The sequence below is a fragment of the Rhinolophus sinicus genome, chromosome 16 (genome assembly GCF_057876585.1).
Source record: "Rhinolophus sinicus isolate RSI-liver-muscle chromosome 16, RSI-T2T, whole genome shotgun sequence".
Classification (NCBI taxonomy): domain Eukaryota; kingdom Metazoa; phylum Chordata; class Mammalia; order Chiroptera; family Rhinolophidae; genus Rhinolophus; species Rhinolophus sinicus.
This window is the reverse complement of record NC_142516.1, coordinates 17,744,863-17,768,840: the sequence shown is the minus strand read 5'-3', so window position 1 is coordinate 17,768,840 and position 23,978 is coordinate 17,744,863. Positions and strand designations below refer to the sequence as shown.

The 23,978-nt window shown below is 51.5% G+C and overlaps 1 protein-coding gene across 8 annotated transcripts in view; it reads right to left on the bottom strand.

The window, feature by feature from the left end:
* The window catches only part of WHRN (whirlin), an 83,887-nt gene that overhangs the window by 5,656 nt on the left and 54,253 nt on the right, over positions 1-23,978 (bottom strand). For 5 of the 8 annotated variants that reach the window (XM_074330913.2, XM_074330910.2, XM_074330906.2 and 2 more), the window contains 5 exons: positions 18,094-18,296; positions 16,932-16,968; positions 15,541-15,753; positions 14,522-14,731; positions 11,497-11,529 (listed from right to left, as the gene is read on the bottom strand). In XM_074330913.2, the coding sequence (XP_074187014.2) occupies positions 11,497-11,529; positions 14,522-14,731; positions 15,541-15,753; positions 16,932-16,968; positions 18,094-18,296 (696 nt within the window). The remainder of the gene's footprint in view (positions 1-11,496; positions 11,530-14,521; positions 14,732-15,540; positions 15,754-16,931; positions 16,969-18,093; positions 18,297-23,978) is intronic. The other 3 variants (XM_074330908.2, XM_074330907.2, XM_074330912.2) reach the window with 2 other exon arrangements.

The following is a 23,978-nucleotide window of genomic DNA, read 5'->3' as shown; positions in this document are numbered from 1 at the left end:
AAGGAAAAACCAGTTTGCTCTCTAGGACTCCAAAATCTACGGGCCCTGGGACACGTTCAGGTGGCTTATGTGATTCTGACATGCCCCACCCACTCTGTTGGAATTTATACATTAAAATGAATGTCAAGTTCCTTGCCAGTCATTCTGAAATCAATTTTTCTTTGAGACTTTCTGATTATTTCCAGGCCTCCCAGGAACTACCTGGAGATGCTGTGGGGTGGCCCTGGCCTGGACTGGGAATTCCTGAAGCTGGGTGCTGCTCAACGCCTCCAAATCCCAAAGGTTCTCTCTCCACTGCTCACCGACAGAATCCCAGGAAGGTGTGCAAATGGCAAGATACATATGAAAGATGGATTGGGAAAGTGTCTCTCTCTCTCTTCTAATTTTAATGGTTTTAATAGTGATGGGGCTGGAAAGGTTTAAATGGACCTTATTTTGTAAAAACGTCCATTTCCTCTTTCCTCTTCTAACTTTCCAGAAGAAGCCTATTGTTCCCTCAAATGACACTGACTGCCAGAAGGCCACCTCTAGGGCTGTCCTGGGAGGCTGAGCAGCACTCCCTTCTAAACTGATCTTTTCTGAGGACTTGGGGGAGCCATTTCTCCACCCGACAGAGCCCAGGATGTCAAAGCCTCCGCAACCAACACCTGACTTATGTCTCAAGTGTAGCAATCAACACTGAGCAATCTCAATGCTCCAGACTGACAGGACCTGGGACACAGAGATGAGACACGACCCCTGCCTTCAGTAGCTTAAAGATAGTGGGATTAACACAAACAAGCACGGAGGAGGCTGTGCACAGAGTGAGGAAACAGGCATATAATGCAGCTGGGGATGGGTTACCAAGGAAGGCTTCCTGGAGGAAGGAGCATGTCTGAAAGTTGAGTCTTGTCGGTGAGTTAGGTAAAGGAGGGAACAATGGGTGTTTCAGAGGAAAAGGTATTCATAAAGCAGAAAGGATAGAGATGTTTGAGAATCTTCCAGCGGTTCCACATGAGTCAAGCATGACACTGTTTGGACCTGAGCCCGAGGGCAGTGGGTTGCCATGGGGACTGGTCAAGTTTGCCTTAAGATGCCCTTTGCTCATTTCCTCTCAAGCCACACTAGAACAATGCAGGCATGCCAGGGCCTCCACACGGCCTGTTCCCTCTGCCTGGAACATTCTTCCCCTTGGCTATCCACAAAGTATGCTCCATTGGCTTACCTCCTTCAAGACTGTATTGAAATATTACCTCCTCAAAGAGGCCTACCCTGACAACTCACCTAAACTCACAACCCCCATCTCTCCTCCTGCTTTATTTTTCTCCTTTGCATTGATCATTATTTTTCACCCAGCGGCCAGGATATATGAGGTCTGACAATTAAGTTCGTGAACTTTTTGCAATGATGTTGCTAACCTTTTTTGATATCAGAGGGATTATTCATTAGGAATTTGTACAAACTGGACAAATATTTAACCAAGTTTACCATTGGAAGTGCTGAATAGGCTGTGTGAAAAAGTTAGACAACCTGAACTTTTCACCAACAATTCATGGCTCTTGCATCACAACAATGCACCAGCTCGCACGGCACTGTCTGTGAGGGAGTTTTTAGCCAGTAGACAAATAACTGTATTGGAACATCCTCCCTACTCACCTGATCTGGCCCCCAATGACTTCTTTCTTTACCCGAAGATAAAGGAAATATTGAAAGGAAGACTTTTTCATGACATTCAGGACATCAAGGGTAATATGACGACAGCTCGAATGGCCATTCCAGAACAAGATTCCAAAATTGCTTTGAAGGGTGGACTAGGCGCTGGCATCAGTGCATAGCTTCCCAAGGGGAGGACTTCAAAGGTGACCATAGTGATATTCAGCAATGGGGTATGTAGCACTTTTTCAAAGATGTTTGTGAACTTAATTGTCCGACCTCGTAATTCTTGAAACATAAGTCAGATAATGTCCCTCCCCAGCTCATAACGCTCCAGGGCCTTTCTCGCTTCCTTGGAGGAAATTCCAAACTCGGCACTCACTGTGCCTCGTGACTGGGCCCTTTCCTGCTACTCCTCCAACGTATGGGACAGTCCTGCCTCAGGGCCTTTGCACTCACTGTTCTCTGCCCACACTGCTCCTGGCTCATTCCCTCACTTCATTTAGTTCTGACTTCAGTGATGCCTTCCTGGACCAGCCCTGTCTAAAACAGCACCCCGCCCCTTTACAACACTGTCTAACCCCTGAATCTGCTTCGTTTTTCTGTATAAGATTTATCACTACCTGATCTTATACTATTAATTTGCATACTGTCTCTCAGTAAGATACAAATTTCTCAGAGGCAAGACTTGTGACCAGCTGGTCCCTACTCTGTCCTCAGTGTTCAGCATAATGGCTGCTTGATAAATATTTACTAAATATTGATAAATAGTCAATCAATGAATTGATGGGGAAATGAATGAATCAATCACTCTGGCCATCACAGGGAGGAGGCCTGAGCAGGCAGAGAATTGAGCAAGGAGGCTACTGTTTTCGTGGAGAGCAGTCATGGTGGCCTGAGTGAGGGGGAGGGCAGAGGGTAGGGCTGGAAGACGACCCCCAACTCCACACCCCCTACGGCAGAAGCTGCTGGGTCATCCACACTGAGCCCCATCTCCAGGGATCCTCCCAAGGCAAAGAGCCCAGGATCACGGAGACCAGTCATGGGAACCCACTAACCGACAAGATGCTTGGCCCTCCTGGCTTTGAGCCTCTCACTCCCAGGGCTCCTCATTTGGTCTCATGATGCCTTTGAGGCAAAGTCAGACCCGGACAACTGCCCCATTTACTCACAACGCTGAGGCTTACATGCAAACCTCAGCCCCCTGACGGGCTCCTGTTCTGTCCTGCACACTGCATCTCAGGAAGACGCTGCTGACAGCCTCAGCGATGCCAGGACAGAGGGAGGTGGAGCAATGGGTTTGCTCTCTCACCCACTGACTGGCAGCACTACTTCTGGCTTCTTTGAGATCATATCCAGCTCTGCTACTTACAGGTGACTGATGCTGGACAAATCACTGAACTGCTCCATGCCTCAGTTTCCTCATCTGTAAAATAGGGCAACAGCAGTCTCTCCCTCATGGGGTTGATGTATTAACACCTAAAAAAATGCTCAGCACAGAGCCTGGCATAACATATGAGGGGAGGTGACTGTTACACACATCAGAAGCCTGGGACCTTGCAAATGTGTTCCAGCAACGGAATAGTTGCAAAAGGTACCCTGGCCTGTGTGAACACCTTGATGACAAGGAAACGGCAGCCCTCCCATAAATCCCCTCCAAAATCCAACACCATAATGAGTCCAGTGCTCCTTGGAAAAAGTCCAGCTGGGTAACAAAGACCATCCAGAGTTAAGGTGAATGGTGAGGTGGGGCTGGTTACATGCAATGATCTCCGAAGACTTGGCTGTCGGAGTCCTGGTCTCAGCAGGAGGCTCAGAGAGAGCCAGAGGCCTGGGAAGTGCCCACGGCAAAGACAAGAGGGGCCTCCACCACACTCAAATGTAGCACTGCCCCCTGCCCCTGGAATCCAACCTGCAGGCACACTGGGGATTCAGAGGACAGTCCATGGTGGGACCAAAGACACCGAATTTTCTCCTGTTCTAGCGCATCAGGAGTTTCAACCATGTATTTAGTTACTCAACAAGCATTTATCAGGTGGCTTTGACTTATGAGGAAATCTCATGGGGATAAAAGATGAGGAGGTAGGTCACTGCGTCTCCAGTGCCAGGCAGAGGCCCAAGCACACAGAAGCTGCCCACAAACTCCTGTTCTGATGGGGCAGGCAGCTGTAAAAGAGCCCAGGAGGAGGGGAAAGGAAGGCTCCAGAGCCTGACAACACAAGCATGTCCTTGCTGAGAGCTCTACAGGGAGGGTGTGCCTTTCTCGTAGAAAGAGGAGATCAGAGAACTACAAAGTGGAGGACCTACTGTGTGCCAGGCCCCCTGCCGGGTGGTTCCCTCCCATCATCTCATTTGATTCTCAGTGTGAGGCAGGCACTACGATTCTCCCCAGCTCACATCTTTTATACTTAAGCTCAGAGAAAAAGAAGTGACTTGTCCAAGACCACGTGGTCATTCTCCAGCCAATCACGATTCTAACCCAGGTCAGGATGACTGCAAAGCCCATGCAGGCCTAACCGACCCCAGAACTGGATAGCGCCCTGGTGCCATAGGAACCAGAGGGCCCCAGGAGCCACTCTCTCTGAACCAAGGGAGAACACAGCCATCATTGGCCCCTGGCCTCAGACATTCTCTGCTATCAATGGCATCCTGGAGCCCAGACAAGGCAGGGAGGGAAAGGGGGAGGGTGGAACTGGACAAACGTTCAGCCTGGGAGGGAGGCCTGAAGTGGAGCAAATGGCAGACGGGTCGGAACCCAGCCCTGCCAGACTCCATCTGCTGAATCCAGACGCTCAGGAGCCCCGAGTCCCCGAGCCATGTTCCTTGTGCATCTGAAATAGCTGCAGACAGCAGGCTAAGAACCCAGGGGATGCGTCAGCAGAAATGCTCACAGAACAGGCTTCGAGAGGAGGATCAAGGTCAGAGCTCACACAGGAGCCGGTCTGTGCATCCTGGCTACCCTGACCCCCAGTTTCTTGGCCCCCTTCTCCTGCACCCACTGAGGCCAGAGCCCAGCTGAGGGATTAGACCCAGTAGCTCCATGAATTCTGCCAAGTGGGATCCTTCACTCATTCTACAGTTGAGGTGACTGAAGCTCAGAGAGGGAAGGCCACCTGCCCAAGGTCACACAGCAAGGATGGAGCAGGAAGCTGAACCCTATTTAGGGTCTGATTGTTATCCAGACTGCTTCTCACAAGAGCCAGGATGCCCCCAGGACCTCCTCTCCCAGCTTTTTTGTCTCCAATCTGTGGCAGTTCAGAAAATTCCCTTCCTTTCAGAGAAAAAAGAAACCTTTTTATCTGAGTTGGCCCAATCAGAGACTGTATGTCCCCCGGGTCTGGTTTGAGGGGACCGTGGGGACAAAATGAAATGCAGTGATAAGGGGCAATCACCTGTGGACGCCTGATGCTGGAAATGGAGGCTCGCATGGCCCAGGTGCCACCTCAACAAAATGAGGCCTCTCCTTTCCCTCCCTCCGCCCCACCCTTCTCCCCCCCAGCCCAATTCCCTAGTTGCTAGGCCTCCATCCCCTCATTACAAGGAGAGGGCTCTTACATAAAGGTTCTATTTTCAGCTCTTTGCTCTTCTTGCTGTTTTACTCTAATGTCAGGACAACAGGCTCCCCCCACCTCTGCCTCAAAATGTCCATGGAGAGGCCTAAGGCTGGGCGGCCTCCCCCTTTTGGATACGGGAAAACTGAGCCACTGAGTCACAAAGGCTTCTGGAGCTCACAGGACACAAGGAAAGAGAGGAGAGAAACCAGAGAGGGAGGAGTGAGAATGAGAGAAAAAGAAGGGAGAGGATCAGGGGGAAAGAGAGGCGGGAGAGCAAAGGGAGAAAGAGAGGAAGGAAAGATGAGAGAAACGCAGGACGTGGTGGGACAGCTAGAGCTGGGGCTCTGGAAGAGGAGCTTGTCAGTCCCGGAAAGACGCGGTGGTAGGCGGGGCAGGACAGCCATGTGAGCTGGCCACAGCCAGAATGTCCTGGCATTCCTTGGGGGGTGGGGGTAGTGGGGCTGCCCAGAGTGCAGTGGACAGGCCCTGAGGGTCCAAAGGGGTCATGGAGCCAGATGCTGGAGTGACTGACAGCCGTGGTGGGGTTGCTGGGACATGCTGCTCCCAGGCTCTCCAAGCACGGGGTGGAGTGGACGTCTGGAGGCTGACGGGGAAGGTCGGAGGAATGGACTGGGAGAGAAAGGAATGGACGCAGAGGACTGGAACCCACAGCTGCTGGGTGGCTGGTACCAGGGGAACTGCCCCGATGCTGGGCTGTCACTGGGCCTTTTTACCAGCTTGCCCACTCCTGCTGTCATGTTTTACCACTAAACCACAGAGGCAGAAAAGTCCCTGGGAAATCTGCATACAAAGCCTTCCTGAGACAAGACAAATCCTTGTCCTAAGGAAGCCTGTTTGGTATAGACAGACGGTGCTTCCTCTGACCCATTTCATCTCCCTCCCAGTGGTCTTAGGAAAAGGCTGTCATTCAGTGGACAGAGAGTGTGACCCAGAATCTCCAGGGCAGGGCTGGAAGAGCCCTTAGGACAATCAGAAACCAGGGCTCCAGAAGGGAACGCAGGAGCCTGTGAACTTGGCTGTGTGAAAACACTGCATCCTTATTTTCATTAATCTAACTGAAATGTAGCGTTTCATTCCGTTATGAATGGAGGCAACACAGCCCAGCAGAATCTTCAGTGCCTGTGATACTGTCACCAACTGAAGTCACAGATCTTTCATATCACATTCCAGTTGCTGCAGATGCCACAAAAGCCCATATATGCTCATCAGGGCTTCCAATTACAGCCCTTACCGACCCGCTGCCAGACGTCATTGGGCGTGCTAATAAAGCAGCACACGTTTGACGATTTGTTTTGGTATTTTGAAAATGTAATTTCATTATAATTTGTTTTTTATGTAATCCCATGTATGTGTTTTATTTTTAAACATTTAAAACTGTTATTCTGAGAAGGGGTGGCAGGGCTTTGCCAGCCTGCCAGAAAGGTTCACGGCACAGAAAAGATAAAGACCCCCAATCTTGAGTCAATGCTTAGTCCAACTCTGTCCTTTTATAGCTGGGAAAATGGGGGCTCCGAGAGGAGCAGGGGCTGGCCCGTGTCCAAACAGGCTCTAGCCCCTGTGAACTTAGTTCTGTTTGGTGGAAACAGTTTCCATCACCCTCAAATCCCCACCCAAGGAGGAAGATGCTTGGCAAAGGACTGGCTGGAAGGAACTTTCCTTATTTCAGACTCCAGCTTGAGGCAAAGCTGCAGCCACCCTGAGGGTCACTAATGCCTCCGCTGAATTCATGATTCGGGGGCACAGGGGATGCAAGCTGAGGTTTCTCAGGAGGGAATGGGCTGTTCTATTCAAGGGGAAAGGAAAACTCCGCCCTCACCTTTACCCCATCAGGGCACTTCGCAGCTCCCTGGGATGGGGATACAGAGCTAGTCTACCTGACAACATACCTACACACCTGACAGTACCTGACAACATTTATGCATACCTGGACTGTACCTGACAACATAGGTACACATCTGGACAGTACCTGACAATGCACCTGCATACCTGGACAGCACCTGACGATGTACTTGCATACTGGGATCCCACCTGACAATGGACCTGCACACCTGGACAGCACCTGACAACGTACCTTCACACCTGGACAGCACTGATGATATACTTACATACTGGGACCCTCAGCTGATAACATACCTGCATACCTGGACAGGGTTACTCCTATCCACTTACCCCTCTGAGCTCTCTCCACACACAGGAGAGACATCTTAAAACATGCAAACAGGATCATGTCACTTCCTTACTGAGGACCCGCGATGGTGTCCCAGTTTTAAAATTAAACCCAAGTCCCTAGCAACTCCTGCTGCTGACCCTCACCGCTTTCCCCTTCAGTCCGGGCACTCTGGCCCCACCGACTTCCTGCTGTTCTTTCCATGATTCTCCCAGCTCAGGGCCCTCACCTGGCTCTCTAAGCTGCCTTGTTCGTGAGAACGACTTTAGATCTCAACTCAGACATCTCTCCCCAGATGCCCCGATGGGTCTGGGCCCCAATCCCATGCTCTCACACCACACTTCGACCCACTTATCAGAGTGTGAATTATGTAGATGATTTGATTTAAGGCTGCCTCCCCGACTGGACTCGGGACGCTTCAGGTGGGCAGGCATCATTGTCTCTTGCTCGTGGCTACCAGTGCCCCACTCAGGGTCTGGCATGTAGGAGGCACTCAATGAATGCCTGCCACATAAATAAAGGAACGGCTGAGTGAATGAGTGAGTGAATCAATGGGTTTCCCCTGCTCCCCACAGGGGCAGGGCGGAGGACTTGTCCCCACAGTGGACTCTCTAAACCCATCCAAGCTGGAGCAAGGCAGGAAGTGGGAGACAGCCCTCTAATAGTTTACTCCCTGTTTCTGGAAAGAGTGGGCTTAACAATCAGGTGTCTCTGCGGCTGGAGGGGCCTAAGACAGGCCTGAGCTTCTCCGCCTTCCTTTTGGCCTGGATGAGGAGGGAGACATGGCAGTCATAGGGGAGGAAGCCGATGCAGCAAAGGGCTGACACCCGCACCCAGAGCCCTTCTCAGGAAGGCCTTCAGAGGCAGGGTCTCCCCCACATATTTGGGAAGGCCCAGAGAGCCCCTTCCCAGGCACATGATAAGCCTGGGGTGCAAAACCTGTCAAATCTAGGTAGTAAAGGGCAATCGTTAAGGCCAGAGCAAGTCCCAGCTGTCACCCCCAACCTCAGTGGCATCTGCTCTGTGGGTACAAGGCTGGCCTTGACCCCTTTTCCTCTGTAATTCTCTGCAGTGCCCTTTGTTAGCTTTTAAAGTTTCAACAGAATCGACTTTCGTGGACTCCACACCAGCAAGCCCACTCCCGATTTCACTGAATCTTCAGGACAACCCACAGATGGCCGGTCTCATCAGCCCAGTGTACAGATATGGAAACTGAAGTTCTGAAAGCTCAAGGTGACATGGCGACTAGTTAGGAGAGTCATATGTGGGATTCCAGAGCCTATGCACGTAAGCCCCTCCACCACGGGCCTGCTTGCATGAGATGAAGAATTCAAGAATTGTCTGGCAGGCCTTGCTTCTTGCGCTCAGCTCTCCTGGCTGACTTCTTTATGGGAGGGGAATGAGTCTCTATTAGACAAATGGGAAATAAACACAGTTTGTCGATGGGGGAAGGCTACATCTGATTTCCATTGATCGATTGTGTCTGGTTTGAGAGAAAATGGCTGTAGCAGGAGCCACGTTGAACCTGAGATTGATAACCGTGCAGCACGATCCAGGGAAGTCAGGCTAAATGGAAACTGGCTCCACGAGGGGCAACCCTCTGGGGCATCTGGGTCACTGATAGCCAGCTGCCTGCCACCTTGCCCATCTGAGTGCCAGGCAAAGGACATTTTCCTACAAGGAGGGAGGCAAATGTTTAAAAGTCCGGACGTTAGAGAAGAACCCTGAGTGGCAGGGAGGGCAGTTCCATTTTAGTTTCTGCTCCACATTGCCTGGGCTCCACTGTGTTCCAGCCCCTGGCACTGGGGGCACAGATGGGAGCTAGATGTGGTCCCGCATGCACCCTGCCACCTCTCCCTGCATACTGGGGGAGACAAACTCAGGAAGAGGTTAAAGCACTGTGATGTGAAAAGCACGTGAGCTCCACAAGGACAGGGATTTGGGCCATGACAAAGAAATGTTTTTGGTTATCACCCAGATTTGAGGGTTGTTTGTTACTCAGCATCACTGCAGCAAAAGCTCACTAATACATGGTACTGTTGCAGACTACCATCTGGCACTTAGTGGTGATTAAATATTATTTTCCACACTCTCTCTCTGGAGTAATGCTGCAGCCCTTGTCCAAATGCCCAGAGAAGTGGTGGGAAAATAGAGCTGCCATTCCTCTCCATGCCAACCCTGGAGTATTTCCCTACATCTCCCAACAGAGACAGGACTCTGAGTTAGAGGAGTCTTGACGGGGGTGGTCTGCCTTGCTCATACGGGTGGGGAGATTGGGGCTGACGGTGCATGAGGAGTTTTCTTGAGGGCACACTGCATGGTAGAGACAAAGTGGAGAAGTGTGCAGCTCCTGGTGCCCTGTACTCCTGCAGGAGGGGCTTCCAGGAAGAGGCAGTTTCTGTCTTGTGGCTCCATACACAGGCAGCATGGGTTATCCAGTCTGAGACTTGCTGTGTGTGTGAAAGAAGGGGGTTCCCAGGAGACACCAAGCCAGCAGCAGGAAGAGCTGGTGCTGCAGAGCCCATCATCACATCTCTCAGCATCTCAGGCTGCACGACCTCCCCAGGCCCTTCCTGCCACTGACCCTGTTCCTGGTACAAACCCATCCTCATCTATTCTCAACAATCAGTGGCATCCTGTTCAAACTATGTCAGACCACGTTGGCCCTGCTCTAACCTGCCAATGGCTCCCATCTCAGAGTCAAACTCTTCAGTACAGAATCTGCTACTGCGCTTCCCTGCACTCACCCCGCTCCAGCCTTAGGGCTCCCTGGATTTTGCACGGACACTCCAGGCCTGCTCCTGCCTCAGGAGCAATTGCTGTTCCCTCTGTTTCCAGTGCTCTTCCCAGAGGTAGGCGTGGCTATCTCCCTCACCTCGTCCTGCTCTTTACTCAGGTGTCACTTCCTGACCACCCCACCCTTTCCCCAAGTCCACTTCCTGCTTTATTTTTCTCCTTAGCACGTTTCTACACCTTATACTGTGTACTTCAGTTACTTATCTGGCTTACTGTCTGTCATCCCTGCCGGACCCTAAATTCCATATGGAAAGGACTTCTTTGTTGTTCACAACTGTATTCCAGCACCCAGAACTGCGTATGGCACACAGCAAGCACACAATCAGCATTTGTTAACAGAACCGAAGGATGAGGAGGGAGGGAGGAGATAGGCAGACAGACAGACAGACAGACAGACAGATAACGTTAAAAAGCCGCTGCCTCCTTCAGGAAGGCATCGCAACCAGACGGGAGGGTTAACAGCAGCCACTCAGAAGCCAGCAGGCCTGGGTTGAATCCTGACTCCACAACTCACTAGCTGAGTGACCTTGAGCAAGTCGCTTCTCCTCTCTGAGCTTCAGTTTTCTTCTCAGTAAAATGGAGATCATAGCAGTACTTGCCACTCTTAGTTGCTGAGAGGGTCAAAGAAGATACAGTTGGAAAGCATTATCCCAGTACCATGGCGAACCCGGACAAATGCCAGCTATTGTCCTTATTAAGAAAGGTCCCAATTATTAATATGGATCAAGCTCTGTGCTGAGCACCAGGGATTCAGTGGTGACCCAGGCACAGTCACTGCCCCCAGGCAGCCCCTGCTCAAGGCGGGTAACTGTCTCATTAGAATATAATGAGACCGGAGCCACCACAGGAAGCCCGGGGCACTGGAGGAGCCAGTGGCTGAGTCAGCCACCTTGAAGGGATCAGGGAAGTGTTCTTGCAAGAGGTGGCATGGAAGTTAAGGGGTGAAGTACACACAGGAGACAGCCAGGGCAAGTGAAGTGGGAAGGAAAACATCCAGACGACAGAGTGAAAGGCTACGGAGTCTCTCAACAGCTGCGCAGCACAGACATTATCATTCGCATTTTGCAGATCCTAAACCTGAGCTCAGAGAGGTGAAACCACTTCCTGAGGTCACACAGCAAGGAAGTGGCAGAGCTGGGATTTCAATGGAGGGCATTCTCACTCCAGAGCCTGAGGAAACCTGATGAACTATTGAGCAGAAGAGAAAATGAGCACCAAGGAGAACCCTGGGTGCAGACGTAAGGGGGTGGCGGGAAAGGCCACAGCCCCCTACCTCTGCCCTGGCTAAGGGACGCCCACAGCCCCACCCAGCAGAAAGGACGGTACCTCCATCAGGTCTATAAGCCACAGCAGCCGCTCCTAGGGAGGAAGGGTGGGCAAAAGGCAAAAAGAAAAATACATCAAATAAATATTAGGGATGGGGTGGGCACAGCAAAACCCCCCAAACGCATGTGTGTGTACATGCATGCGTACACACACACACACACACACACACACACACACACACACACACAGACACACACACACACTGGCAAAATAAACGATTCTCTTTTCTCTTTACTTTGAATGCTTTGGACAGGAATAAAGGAGGGATGGAGAAGAAAAGGCCCCATTGCTACAACCAGCACTGCTTCATTCTACCTGCCTCCTTGAAGGAAAGCAGGGGTCCCCACTGCTCTACAGAAATGACTCTTGTCCCTGAGAAGGGCCTTCAGAAGATGGTCATTCACCTTGGGGCTATCCAGGGACTTTGCGGCAGGTAGGGCTAGGATCATTAGTCACATTTGGCAGACAGAAAAACTGAGGCTCAAAGACGGAAAATGATTTGTCCAGGGTCACACCTGCTAATGACAGGCAGAGCCTGAAGGAGGACCCTATTCAGAAGACTTGCTCAGAGAAGACCTAGACTTCTGAGAGGCCCAAGCCCTGTGCAGGCGGAGGGCACCTAGAGCAGGATGAAGATGGGGGGCATGACAGATCCGGCAGCATTTTTCAGAATCCTCCAAGTGTCTGCAAGGCCCTGGACGCAAATCCTCAGGGTGGTTTTCCCAGTCAGGTTGGGCGAAGACAGAAAGAAGAGAGGCTTTACCTGCCCTCAGTGTGTGGGCAGCGTCTCTGTGGTGCTGACACTATCCAGGAAGTGCTCACCATTTAATCCTCCCAACAAGCTGGGGAAAGTGGCATCGCTGCCTCAATGCAAGTGGGGAAACTGAGGCACCATGGGGTGACGCGACCTTCTTTGCATACAGCCTCTCCTGCACATAAAATTTCTCTTAGAATCCACCCTAGGGCTCAACCTGGTCTTGGTTAGTCCGAATCTCACGTGCACGTGCAATATCGTGGGTCACAGACTCCCACAGCTGTTCACACCTCAGCAGCTTGGGGACCCCTTCTATATGTCCCCCAAAACTCCCTGCTCAAAATCATCCCATGGCTTTTCTGAAGTCTGCCTTCCCCACGGCGCTCTCTCCGGCAGGGCAGGGCCAATTGCCATATCGGGGGCCCAGGCTGGCCAGGGGCAGCACCTCTCAGGTATGGGAGAGACCCCTGGGCTGGGCCAACGTCACTGCAGGCCAGCGCTGAGCTGGGGCAGGGACCCTTGCCCAGAGACTTTGCCAGGCATAATAGTCACCCGGACTCCTCCTAGTCCTGAAGACTGACCTACCGACAGAGCCTCGGGCTGCTGTGGCCAGAGCCAGCACGGACCTCAGGCCATTTTACCCATTGGAAACTGAGGCCCAGAGAAGCTGGGGTTTAAAGCTAAATCTCCTGTGTCCCCTGCTAGAACGCACCCCATCCCACCCACTGGGTCTCTTGTCCCCTCGGGTTTCAGAGCAGTGACTTGTGACTCCTGAAGCCCTACTTGGACATTATCAACGTACATCAGAGAGTGTGCACAGGGTCCAACATGCAGCCCCAGCTGGGGGACAGCCTCCTCCGTGCCCCAGAAGTGACATGCTCATCCTGAAGCATGACAATGTCTCCCCTGCAACCATATCCAGAACCTGGAGGAATGCACAGCAGTTTCCCGGTCAGCCCAGGAAGGGACGAGGAACGAGGACGAAGGTGACCCAGGATGGTAGGGGTAGGAGGCAGAGGAATAGAAGTTCCCCCAGAAACTCCAATCCCCAGAGCTACAAACAAAAAGCCACGCTGGGAATTGGGGTCTGCAAGGAAAGGCATGCATGCTCCAGGGCTGTTTCCCGGGGGCTGCAAGCTCATCTGTGCCCACAAACCACCTCTGCCAGCAACCCTGGACACCACCACACCCTCAGAGCTCCTCCTTCTCCCACAGGACAGCTGACCACGTCTGTCCCAAGTCTAATTGGGATTCCGCCCATGAGAGCTCCCGTTTCAGTGTCTGGCAGCTACATGCTTAAGAAACGTGACTTTCCTCTTCCTTTCCATAGATGAGGAATGATCCACAGGAAAGGAGAGTATGGGCCCAGCCAGCCCTCCTGACCTGCCGCCTGGCTCTTCCCACTATATAACTGGTTGCTTCCCATGATGGATAACAAGGCATTTTCTCTGCCCCTTTCTTGCAAGGCCTCCTGGGATTAATTTGCCTCTGAGCATCCTGGGGGCAGAACCACGCCCTGAGATGGACCAGATGCTTTTCTGGGGTGGGAGGCTGAGGAGTCTGGGAGAGAATCAGGCTGGGGCTCCATGACAAGAGGACATGTCTCAGGGAAGACCCAAATACCATGACCACTGCCATGAATACACTGCGTGGTTCTCTCATGGGAGCCTCCCACAGACTGTCATTATTTTAAATATTTGTCTCATCACCTGTGTTTTTTACCTTTCTACCCCCAGCCCAACCCACCAGACTGTGAGCCCTACGCGGCAGCACCACATCTATTGTCTTCTAGAGTCCGCGCCTGGCACGCAGCAAGCACTCAACAATTATGAGGTTTCTACAGGTGAACAAACTCAGGATCAGAAAGGCCAGTAGAGCTGGGAAGGGGTGGTCTCACTGCAAAGTCAGTACAGTTGCCCCTCGGTATTTGTGGGGGATTGGTTCCAGGATGCCACACAAATACCAAAACCCACGGACGCTCAAGTCCTTCTATAAAATGGCATAGTATTTGCATATAACCCATATCTGCATATGGGCTACAGCAGGGTCTGACTACACGTCACAGCATTTGTGTGGCTTCAGCATGGTGCTTGGCACATGGCAGATTCAAGTTTTGCTTTTTGGAATTTTCTAGGATTGTTTTTTTTTTCCAAATTATTTTCAATCCACGGTTGGTTGAATCCAAGATGTGAAACCCATGGGTACGGAGGGCCAACTGTATCTTTACTCCCCTGCTGGCCATCGAGCCAGGGCCGGGGCCGGAGCACTTACCCTGGCTGAGCTGACGGTGGTGGAGGTGCCGTGGCTGCCTGTGGACGAGCCCGTGTCACTGTAGGAGACCATGGAGTAGGTGTCTCCAGTCCCAGGGCCTGGGGGCTGCCTCGCCTTCATGGACTCAATCTCCCGCCTCAGCACCAGGTGGTCGAAACGCTCCAGATCTTGGGGGGAGATGGTGCCTCTCACCTCAGAAAGGAGCGAGAACTGGAGGTGGAGACAAGTGTGGCACTCAGCAGGGAGCTGCACCAGCAGGGGGCCCCCTGCTGCCCCAAATGACCTGCATGCAAATTTGACCACTGGGTTCCTCTCTTGAACCCTCTGTGGCTCCCCACTGCCCACAGGAGAAAATCCAAACATCTTCACCTAGACACCAGGCCAGCATCATCTGACTCTTCCTCCTCCCTGGCATCTGATCATGCACGCATGACATCAACTCCCGGAACACGCCAGAAGCCCATGGCTGCCCCTTCCACTTAGAATGCCCCCCTAGTTCTTTCCAAATTGCTTCATCCTCAGTGAAGTCTTTCCAAATGTAACCGCTCCCAGTGGATGTAATCACTCCTTCCTTCACACAGCTTTGGAAACTCAGGCTTCCGCTACAGCAGGGTTCTCAAAGCTGGCAGCACAGCCGTCAGCTGGGGGCTTGTAAAAATTGCTGGTGGCCGGCTCCTCCCACATGTATGTGGAGTTAGCCAGCCCAGGGTAAGGCCCAGGCATCGCTTTTAAAGAGCAATCCAGATGATTCTAAATGTGCACTCAGCATCAGAAGCCACTGTGTTAGGGCTCCCCTAATCACAGGGGACTTTAATTGACTGTCTCCCCAGGAGTCTGTGGGCTTCCCCAGGGCAGCGGGCGGTCTCGGTCACCAGTCTCTGTCCAGGGTTCTATTTAAGCCTGACTGCTGTGGGTTCTCAGTAAAGGAGTGGGGGACCAAAGGAGGCAGGGAAGGATGCACAGCCCTTGAGCCAAGCAGATGCCAGGCCCCACCAGCCTCGAGGAGGGGCACAGGTTACCTTGGCGTGGGTGTTGAGCAGCTCAAACAGGGCCATGACGAGGGCCTCCACGGAGACGCTGCCGCCGCGGTACTCCTCCAGGTAGTAGGACATGGTGGCACGCTCCTGCTCGTTCAGCAGATGCCGAGCCTGCTCCTCCAGCAGCACGCGCGCCTGGTTCCCCAGGCTGCTCAGTGTCACCTGGGAGCCGGCTGGCCCCTTGTAAAATCCAAGCTGAAAGACAGGAAGACAGAGGCCTAGGGATTCTGAGCTGCTCTGGAGCCAAGAGGCCAGGCCAGGCGAGCAGCAGCCACACTGCAGAGGGAAAGGGTGGGTCTCTCAGTGGCCTCAGCCCTCCCCACAAACCCACAGGAGACATTACCGATATGTTCTCAGGGTATGTGGCCTCCTTCAGTTGCAAAGTGCTTTATGGCCTACATAGCACTTTTATGTATGTTATCGCATCAGATCCTTGTAACCATTCAGAGGCAAGCAATATTATTAAGGTTCCCATTTTATTCTTTAAATTTCAATTTTTCCCTTGATAAAGTGGGGATAATAGTAACGTTATTTCCAAAATATAGCTTAGATCAGCACACACACACCACCCCGTCCCTGCCACTGTCTCTATCATCATCAGCTGTGTCTAAGATGCTACTCGTTCTCCCCTCTGCCTCTCTCTGAAAAGACCCAAATCTCATCTTGTTCCCTGTTTAAGACCTTCAACGGCCTCCCATCCTTTTAGGTTAGCAGCCAGACCTCTTACTTTGTGGTCCACAATGCCCTGTGTGACCGTCCCCCTTGTTGTCCTCTGGTCCCAGCTCCCCCTCGCTCCCTGCACTCCCTCACACTCTCCTTTCTTCCAAAAAGCCAAGCCCTCTGCCTGCCCCAGGGTTCTGGCTCATGCTGTGCCCACCGACTAGATCTGCCCCCTCCTGCTCCTGCACCAGGCTTTGATCTCAGTAACTCCTAACACTCAGTTCACAGCCCAGGTATCACATCAGCCTTTGCACTCTCCCCACCCCTATCTACGTTCGATGTCGCCTCTGTGAGTCTCTCACATAACACCCAGCACCTTGCCTTGATGGCACAGAACATCTTCTATGATTAGATGGGTGTGTAGGTGTGTTTTGTTTCATGTGTATCTCCTTCACTGGGGGTGATCTCCATGAGGGCAGGGATCTGATCTGCTGTTTGTTGCTTTTAACCCCAGTGTCTGGGGTGGTGCCAGGGCAGTGCCTGGAACCTGGCAGCACTCACAGACGTGTGTGAAACAGAGGGTGGACGGACAGACAGCGGGCTGCCCCAATGGGAGAGATCACGTATGTGAGTCACTCACAAACTGTCGGGCCCAGAGCTCCCCTCATCATGACAGAGAAGAAGCCAAGGATCCCCGGACAGAGAGACCCTACCTTGTCCGTCCCTTCTGTGGTGAGATCCCCAGGAAACCTATCAAGAAAGACAAGTGTGTTCAGATGCACGTCTGAGCAGTTCAGACAGGGCTGGGCGAGGGCTAGGCTGACCTGTAGCGGGGTGAGCAAAGCTTTGGAGAACCGTGGTCGCCACTCGCTGGGGCTACTCAAGGGAATATGAACCCCAGGACAGATGGGTGGCTTCCAGCCCACCCCCGCTCAACCACACGAACAGCACTTTTAAAACCAGGCAAGGTGGATCCCTGAGTTGTTTTCAACCCTATAGGACCAGGTCGGTAACATAGGAACGGAGAGAATAAGGGGCAACGGACCTGAGGCCTTGGGGTCAGGCCAGTCCTAAGGAGCGTGGGACAGGGGTGACTTGGAGCTCTGGAGATGCAATTCTCAGGCGCAATGCAGCTCCAGCCCATGTTTTCATGAAAAAAACGCGGGCTCAAGCCGCCAGAATTTCTGATTTTTAAGAAACAGCTAGGAATGCAGTTTTTTGTTTTTTTTTTATGGGAAACCTGATATCTTTTTAAATGCTGGCAACTAATTTTCAAAATGTTTAATACTGTGCAGGTGAAAAGGGAGGAAGGGAGGGAAGGAGGGAAGGAGGGAGGGAGGGAAAAAGGGAGGGAGGGAAAAAGGGAGGGAGGGAGGGAAGTGGCCTGGGGGGGGCCACCAACCAGTCTGAGACTTTTGATGGAAATCCAAAGGTGATACATTACAATATTAGCAATTATTCATCCATCTGGCAACTCAATCTCATTTTATGATTTCCAAGGCCCTTTCACCCAAGTAACTCACCACATCCTCATTCATAGATCTGGGAGGGGGGCAGGGGTTACGACCCTCACTTTTCAAACAAAGCAACTAAGGGCCCAAAAATGTTAAATGATTTGCCTGAGGCAAATAAAAAATGAGAGAGCTGGATCCTGCAGTTCAGCTCTCCATGGGAAACAGGCCAGGAGAGGAGAAGGGACATGTCCAAGGTCATGTCCGAAAATAAAACGGACTCTCATGTTGGGACCCCAAGCTCTGAGAACCGGTGCAATCTTTACAGCTCAGGATGTGGCAGAGGTAGGTGAGGGGGGACCAAAGCTGGCTTTCAGAAACGGCCCTGGGGTCCTGCAGCTCAGAGTAAGCAGTGCGGCCTGACCCTGCCGAGTTCGTGGCGGTGTCCCCAATCCGGGAGCTGGCAATCCACTTGGTCTCATCCACAGTGGTTCGGGCATGGGGCAACCTCCCGACGTCCTTCACCGTCAGGATGAGGTGCTGGGATGACTTGAGCAGCTTGACCGCCTCGTCATGTAAGATGTTGAGAAAGCTCCGACCATTCACCTCCAGAATCTGGTCCCCAACCTGCCAAGACCATAATATAACACAGTGACCTAGGCTGTTTGCAGGATACCATCTCATGCCAGGGGCCTCCGATCCCCGATCCCCGATCCCAATTCTCCTGGCCAGCCTGCCAAGGAGGGCACTGAGGCTTGGAAAGGTTATGTGGATGCCTGAAGGTCACACAAAACAAGTCAAGGTCAGAGCCAAACTTCCCGTCCTGATCCTAAGCCCATGCTCCTGTCACTGGAAAGGGTCACCTCCCCTTGACCAATGGCTCTAAGGGGTGGGTTTACAAGGAGAATCCCAAGGATCCCCTTATCCAGAAAACAACAGTCATCTCAGAGGCTGCGGTAGGGAAGGATAAGGGGACAGGATGAGGTGAGAGGCATGAAGTCATACTTCTATTATTCCCTTCTAGGTTTCCACCTTGTTAAGATTTTTTTCCCCTCAAGCAGGCATTCTTATTATTACCTTAAGATGTAAACAACATTTTAATTTACTTAAGAAAAAGAACAATAAATGAGAAAACCAGCCTCCCATTAAAGCAATAACAGATTGCTTAGATTCTTACAAGCAGGGCGTTTTATTTTGAAATGCAAAAACACTTTTTTTTTTAATGACAGGAGTAAAAAATGAAAAACAAACAAAACAACAACTTAGGCTACCAATAAAAATAAATATGTGACAAAAATAGAAGAGGTTGGAAGGGAAGACGCTGAGTGTGAGATAGGCACATCTGAAAGGCTTACAACACATTTAAACACGCAGGGTCCGGTGCTTCTCTTCTTGTCACAGATGTGGTGACTGTGGCCCATGGCATGGAAGGAGCTGCCCTGGGTCACCCCCTCACCGCGGCCCTGAAGGGCAGCCTCATAAGGCTAGTTACTTAAAGCTGCTTCTCCTTCTCCCCAGCTTCCCCGCCTGCGGATGGCACGTGATCAACCCCCAGGGGGGTTTTCCAGCATTTTTCAAAGCAAGATTTGTAAAAGGTGAGCCAAGTAAGAATTTGGAAGCAAAAGAGGAGCAAAGAAGATGTGATGATGAGGCTGAGAACCGAAAACCCTGGTCCCCAGTTTCCTGTCTTTCTTTAACCCCTCGCCTGCAGTTGGGGAGTTTTCAGTACAGAGTGTGGCTCAGACTTTCCGTCTTCCCTCTGCACCACACTGCCATGCTCAGAGAAGGCCCTGTGCATCTCTGCCTCCATGACCCCACTGAGCAACACTTACTGCACACCTACTACGCGCCAGGCTCTGTGCTGGGATGCCGTGTGAGCAAGACAGACCGGTTCCTGCCTTTTGCGCTGCTCCTAGTTGAGAGTGAACTCCGTTTTGTGCTATTAATTGGGTTCTCCCATCAGCCTCTCCACACTGTATCCCCAGGGCACAGCACACAGTGGGAATTCAATACAAATTCATCAAATGAATGAAAACTAAGACACCCATTCCTCTCCATTCCTAGCCCTGGGACCACCTCTGCACCGGCACATTATAGCAACCTGAGGACCCAAATTGCAAACTGCTATTTACCTACCAGACGCTGACTGTGTGCCAGTTGCCTTGTTTGTCCCTTTACATATGTTTCTTATTTACTATCCTGCAGAGTAGGTACCATTGCTCTCATCTCAGCAGAGAGAACACGGAGGCTCAGAGAGGTTAAGTAAATCGCCTGTTGTCCCAGAACTAGTGGAGAGAACACCTAGGATGCAGACCCAGGTCAGGCTGGCCCCAAGGCCCTGACACTTTCTCCTACTGGGCTGCTGTCCGGAGCTCTCCTTGGGGACATGTGCCATCACTTCAAATCCAGCTTGTCCAAAGACACCATCCTCCCAGCACTCCCTAGCCCTGCCCACAGCACCCGGATCTAAAAACCCACCCCCATGGTCAACTCTGCCTTGATTCCCCTGAGCAGATCCTGCAGGAAGACCCACCCAATCTTCACCTTCCTCCGGCCCCTCCGGCCCCTAACCCGGGTCCCAGCCTCCTCACGCCTGGGTCCCTGAGCCAGCACCCCTCAAGGCACTGACATCCAAACTGGCCTCAGACCTTGCACCAGGTTAATTTTTCCTCAACTTTTTACTTTCATGACATCCCTCCCTGCTTAAAAACCTCCAATGACCCCCCACAATCCAGTAGGGAGCAAGGAGGTATGGTTAAGGGTTTCAACAGACTCTCAGACCTGGGTTCAAATCCTGGCTATGCTATTTCCATGCTGTACAAGTTCAAGCGAATCCACTGGGGTTTGTGCCTCAGTTTCCTCGGGTGTAAAAAGGGGGTGCTAGCCCCGAATTGTTCTCCACATTCCTATAGTCATCAGCTGTTTCCCCTGCCACCAACAGTAGCACAATTCTCTCTCTGTCTGCATCATTGAGCTCCCGATTGAGAACCTTGGGTCCTTGAGAACTTAGGCCACTGCAGCTGGACTCCTTGGAAAGGACTTGCTTGGCACACAGCAAGTGCTCAGTAAGTTGCTTACGCGTGAAGGTATGGATTCTGCCACTTCCCATCTTGCCTTGGCAGCCCACTCCCAGCCGGCTTTCCCTGATGCGAAGAAGCAGAACTGTGGTGAAGACTAGAGAGTGGAGGGGAAACTCACTTCCCACCGCTGGGCCCACAGGCACTCAAGTCATTAACTGTGCCTGCCTTCCGGGGGAAGCAGTGGCTCCACCTCTCCCCTCTGCCCAGCTGCCCTCCACCCAGGAGCCCAGGCTGCACTTGTCATCTGCTGAAGTGCTCCGCTTTTTTAAGTATCCCTCTCAATAGCTTTGGCTTTTGCTAAGTGAAGGGAATCAATTTTAATCTTCCTCATACACGTGATTTCATCCCAGAGTTTAATTAAAGAAAGTAGCATCTGAGAGATGAGATATGTGAGGACATCCTTTTGTGGGCAAGCTTCTCCCTACAGGTCCAGACCCCAGGAGAACAAAGGAAAGGAGAACTCAAATCCACAAGCATCTACCTGGCCACAGCAATGTCCCAAATACTGCATGGGGTATATGCACACTAAAAAAAGTATTCGTTGTTTTTCTGGAACGAACTCAAATTTAAATGGGCGTCCGGTATTTTTAGTAGCTAAATCTGGCAACCCTTGGGTGGGGGTGTCAGTAACCTCTGGAGAAATGCTTCTTGAGGTGGGGGCTGATTTAGTGCTATGGTTTCCAAATTTTGTCCCTTGCCCTGAGCCTGGCACCTGTCATGTAGGCAGTCCTGTGAATGACCAGCATACCACTTGCTTCTGCCTTATCCGAAACATTAATATCCGCGAAATCACACGTTTGCTGTGCTAGTCGCATTCCCCCCTCACATCTGTTAAATAAATACATCCTTAGCAGATCTGTGAGAGGCAGCGTGGGCGTCACGTGCGATCCACCTGGGGAACAGGCATGAAATAGTAGTCATACTTGGAAAACCCCAACTGAATGGGGGTACGTGAGCCCATCTTCCCAAACTCTTTCCATTCCTCTCCTGTCTTTCTTCTTCCTCCTGTTCTAGATGGAGTTGGCCTCGGGGTCCCCACACAGCCCTCCGCAGCACCTGGCTTGGTCTGAGTTACTCCCATTTCTCTGTGTCCTGTTCTCTCTTATATTCTTTACTTGCTGAAACGCTTCCCAAGGTCTAGAGCTTTGTCAGAACAGGTGTCTGCACACTCACTGTTATTTAGAGTCCACAAACCACTTTCAAATAAACCTAGTGTCCCCTTGCTACTCACAGCAGACCCGTGGGGACAGTGGGCTATCGCGTCCCATCTCTATGGTGCAACATAAAGATGCCCCTAGTTCTGAAGCCATTCAACCAACCATAATAGCCATGTGGCCATGCGTGGCGTTCAAGTACAGTCCGAGTCTCAGTGTTCTCATCTGTCAAGTGGGCATGATACTACCAGCAATTCCCGGTGGCTATGAGAATCAAATGGTACAACTTGGCACACAGCCTGACACACCACATGACAGGCTTTTAGTAGCTTTTCATTTGCTTTCCTTCCAAATGGAGGAGACAGGTTGAGATGTCAGGTGATTTGCTCAAGGTCACTGGTCATGCCAGGAAGTGAACAATGAATGAGCCAGCATTTGGGCCCAGCTTTCTCACATTCTTCCTACCCCCCACCCCGTGCCACCCTTTTCCCAGCACTTTGCCTGACACAGAGGCGGCACTTAGTAAATGGTGAAGGGCAGAGAGACTGTTCTTCCTGCTCTCCCATTCTCACTTCCACTTGCTTCCCCTTTTCCTTTGGTTTGTGCAATGTAAAGGTAGACGTGGCACGTTTAAAGGTCTTGATCTGGCCCTTCCCCATCCCCCCAAAAACTAAGAGCTCTATGTGTTTATTCATTGAAATGTTACTTTTTCTTACCCCCTGAAGCCAGCTCTGAGTTAGACGACATGGGTCAACAAGGCAAAAAGTAAAGAGGCAAAGGTGCTGTGACTGTCAGGCCTTCTAAGGGGTCTCCTGTGGATGGGGAGACTAAGGCCCAGAAAGCACAGGAATGTGTCTGGGGCCACAGCCCAGATTCTCAGGCTAATTAACCAAGAAAACAGCCATGCTGCCCAGTACTCATTGGGACACGACCCCCTAAAGAAAGGAGAGACAGGTGCAAACAGTGATCGAGTGCCTAATATTGCTCGGCTTGCCATCGGGGCGCCGATGGGGAGGACACGGAAGGATAAACGAATAAAGGTGGCTCTATTTTATTTGTCACCATGGCATCCTATTTATCACTAGTGATGGAGGAGTGGAGGGTGGACCATGGGAATGCCCTTCATTTCAAGGCTGAGGAAAGACTCCTCCATCATCCACAGCCCACTGAGTGACAGGCTCAGATTTGGGACGCGCTGAGGAGAGCAGGAAGGGACTTCCACAAGGACAGGCCACTGATTTCCCCTGAACTTGCCCAACCACCAGGAAGAAGGAATTCACTTTTGCTGGGTCTGAGGCGGCACAGGAGCATTAAGGAGGTCCTTGGAGCAGTGGAAAGTGCTCAGCAGGCTTGGGAGTGAGCCCACCTCGGTGAAGGGTCCCCTCTTATTCCCTAAGAGACCCAGGGAAAATAATTTTACTGGTCTAAGCCTTCCTTCCCTCAAAATGGGAATGAGACCACCAACTCTTATGCAGACTAAATGAGAGGCCATCTGGTGTGTGGTTGTGAGCACAGACCCAGGAGCCTGCCCTCTGGGTCTAATCCCAGGCTCTGCCACTTATTAGCTGTGTGACCTTGGGTAATTTCCCTAACCTCTCTGTGCCTCAGTTATCTTCTCTGGAAACTAAGTATAGCATCACTTCCTACCTCATAGGTCTTAGGATTAAATGACTTAATAAACTCTCCACTGTATCCCCAGTACCTAAAACAGCATTTGGCTTAGTAAATACTCAATGAATATTTATTGTATAGACACCTATAAAGCACGTAAAACAGTATGTAGCATATAGTAAGTGCTCAATAAATGTTAGTGCACTTTTGAAACACCAGGCTTATGCCTTGAGTGATCCCTCAGTCACTCACCAACCAAACCTTGTGATTCTGCCTCCTGAGTCTCATGAAACCATAACCCCCACCTTTCTACCTGACTCCTCCCTAGGCCCTGCCTTCAGCCTCAACATACCCATATATATATTGACCACGCCCAGGAGGCACATACTGTTATCCCCATTTTACAGATGAGGAGATTGAGGCTGGACGAGAAGTGACAAGTTTTGGGATTTGGCCTTTGTTCT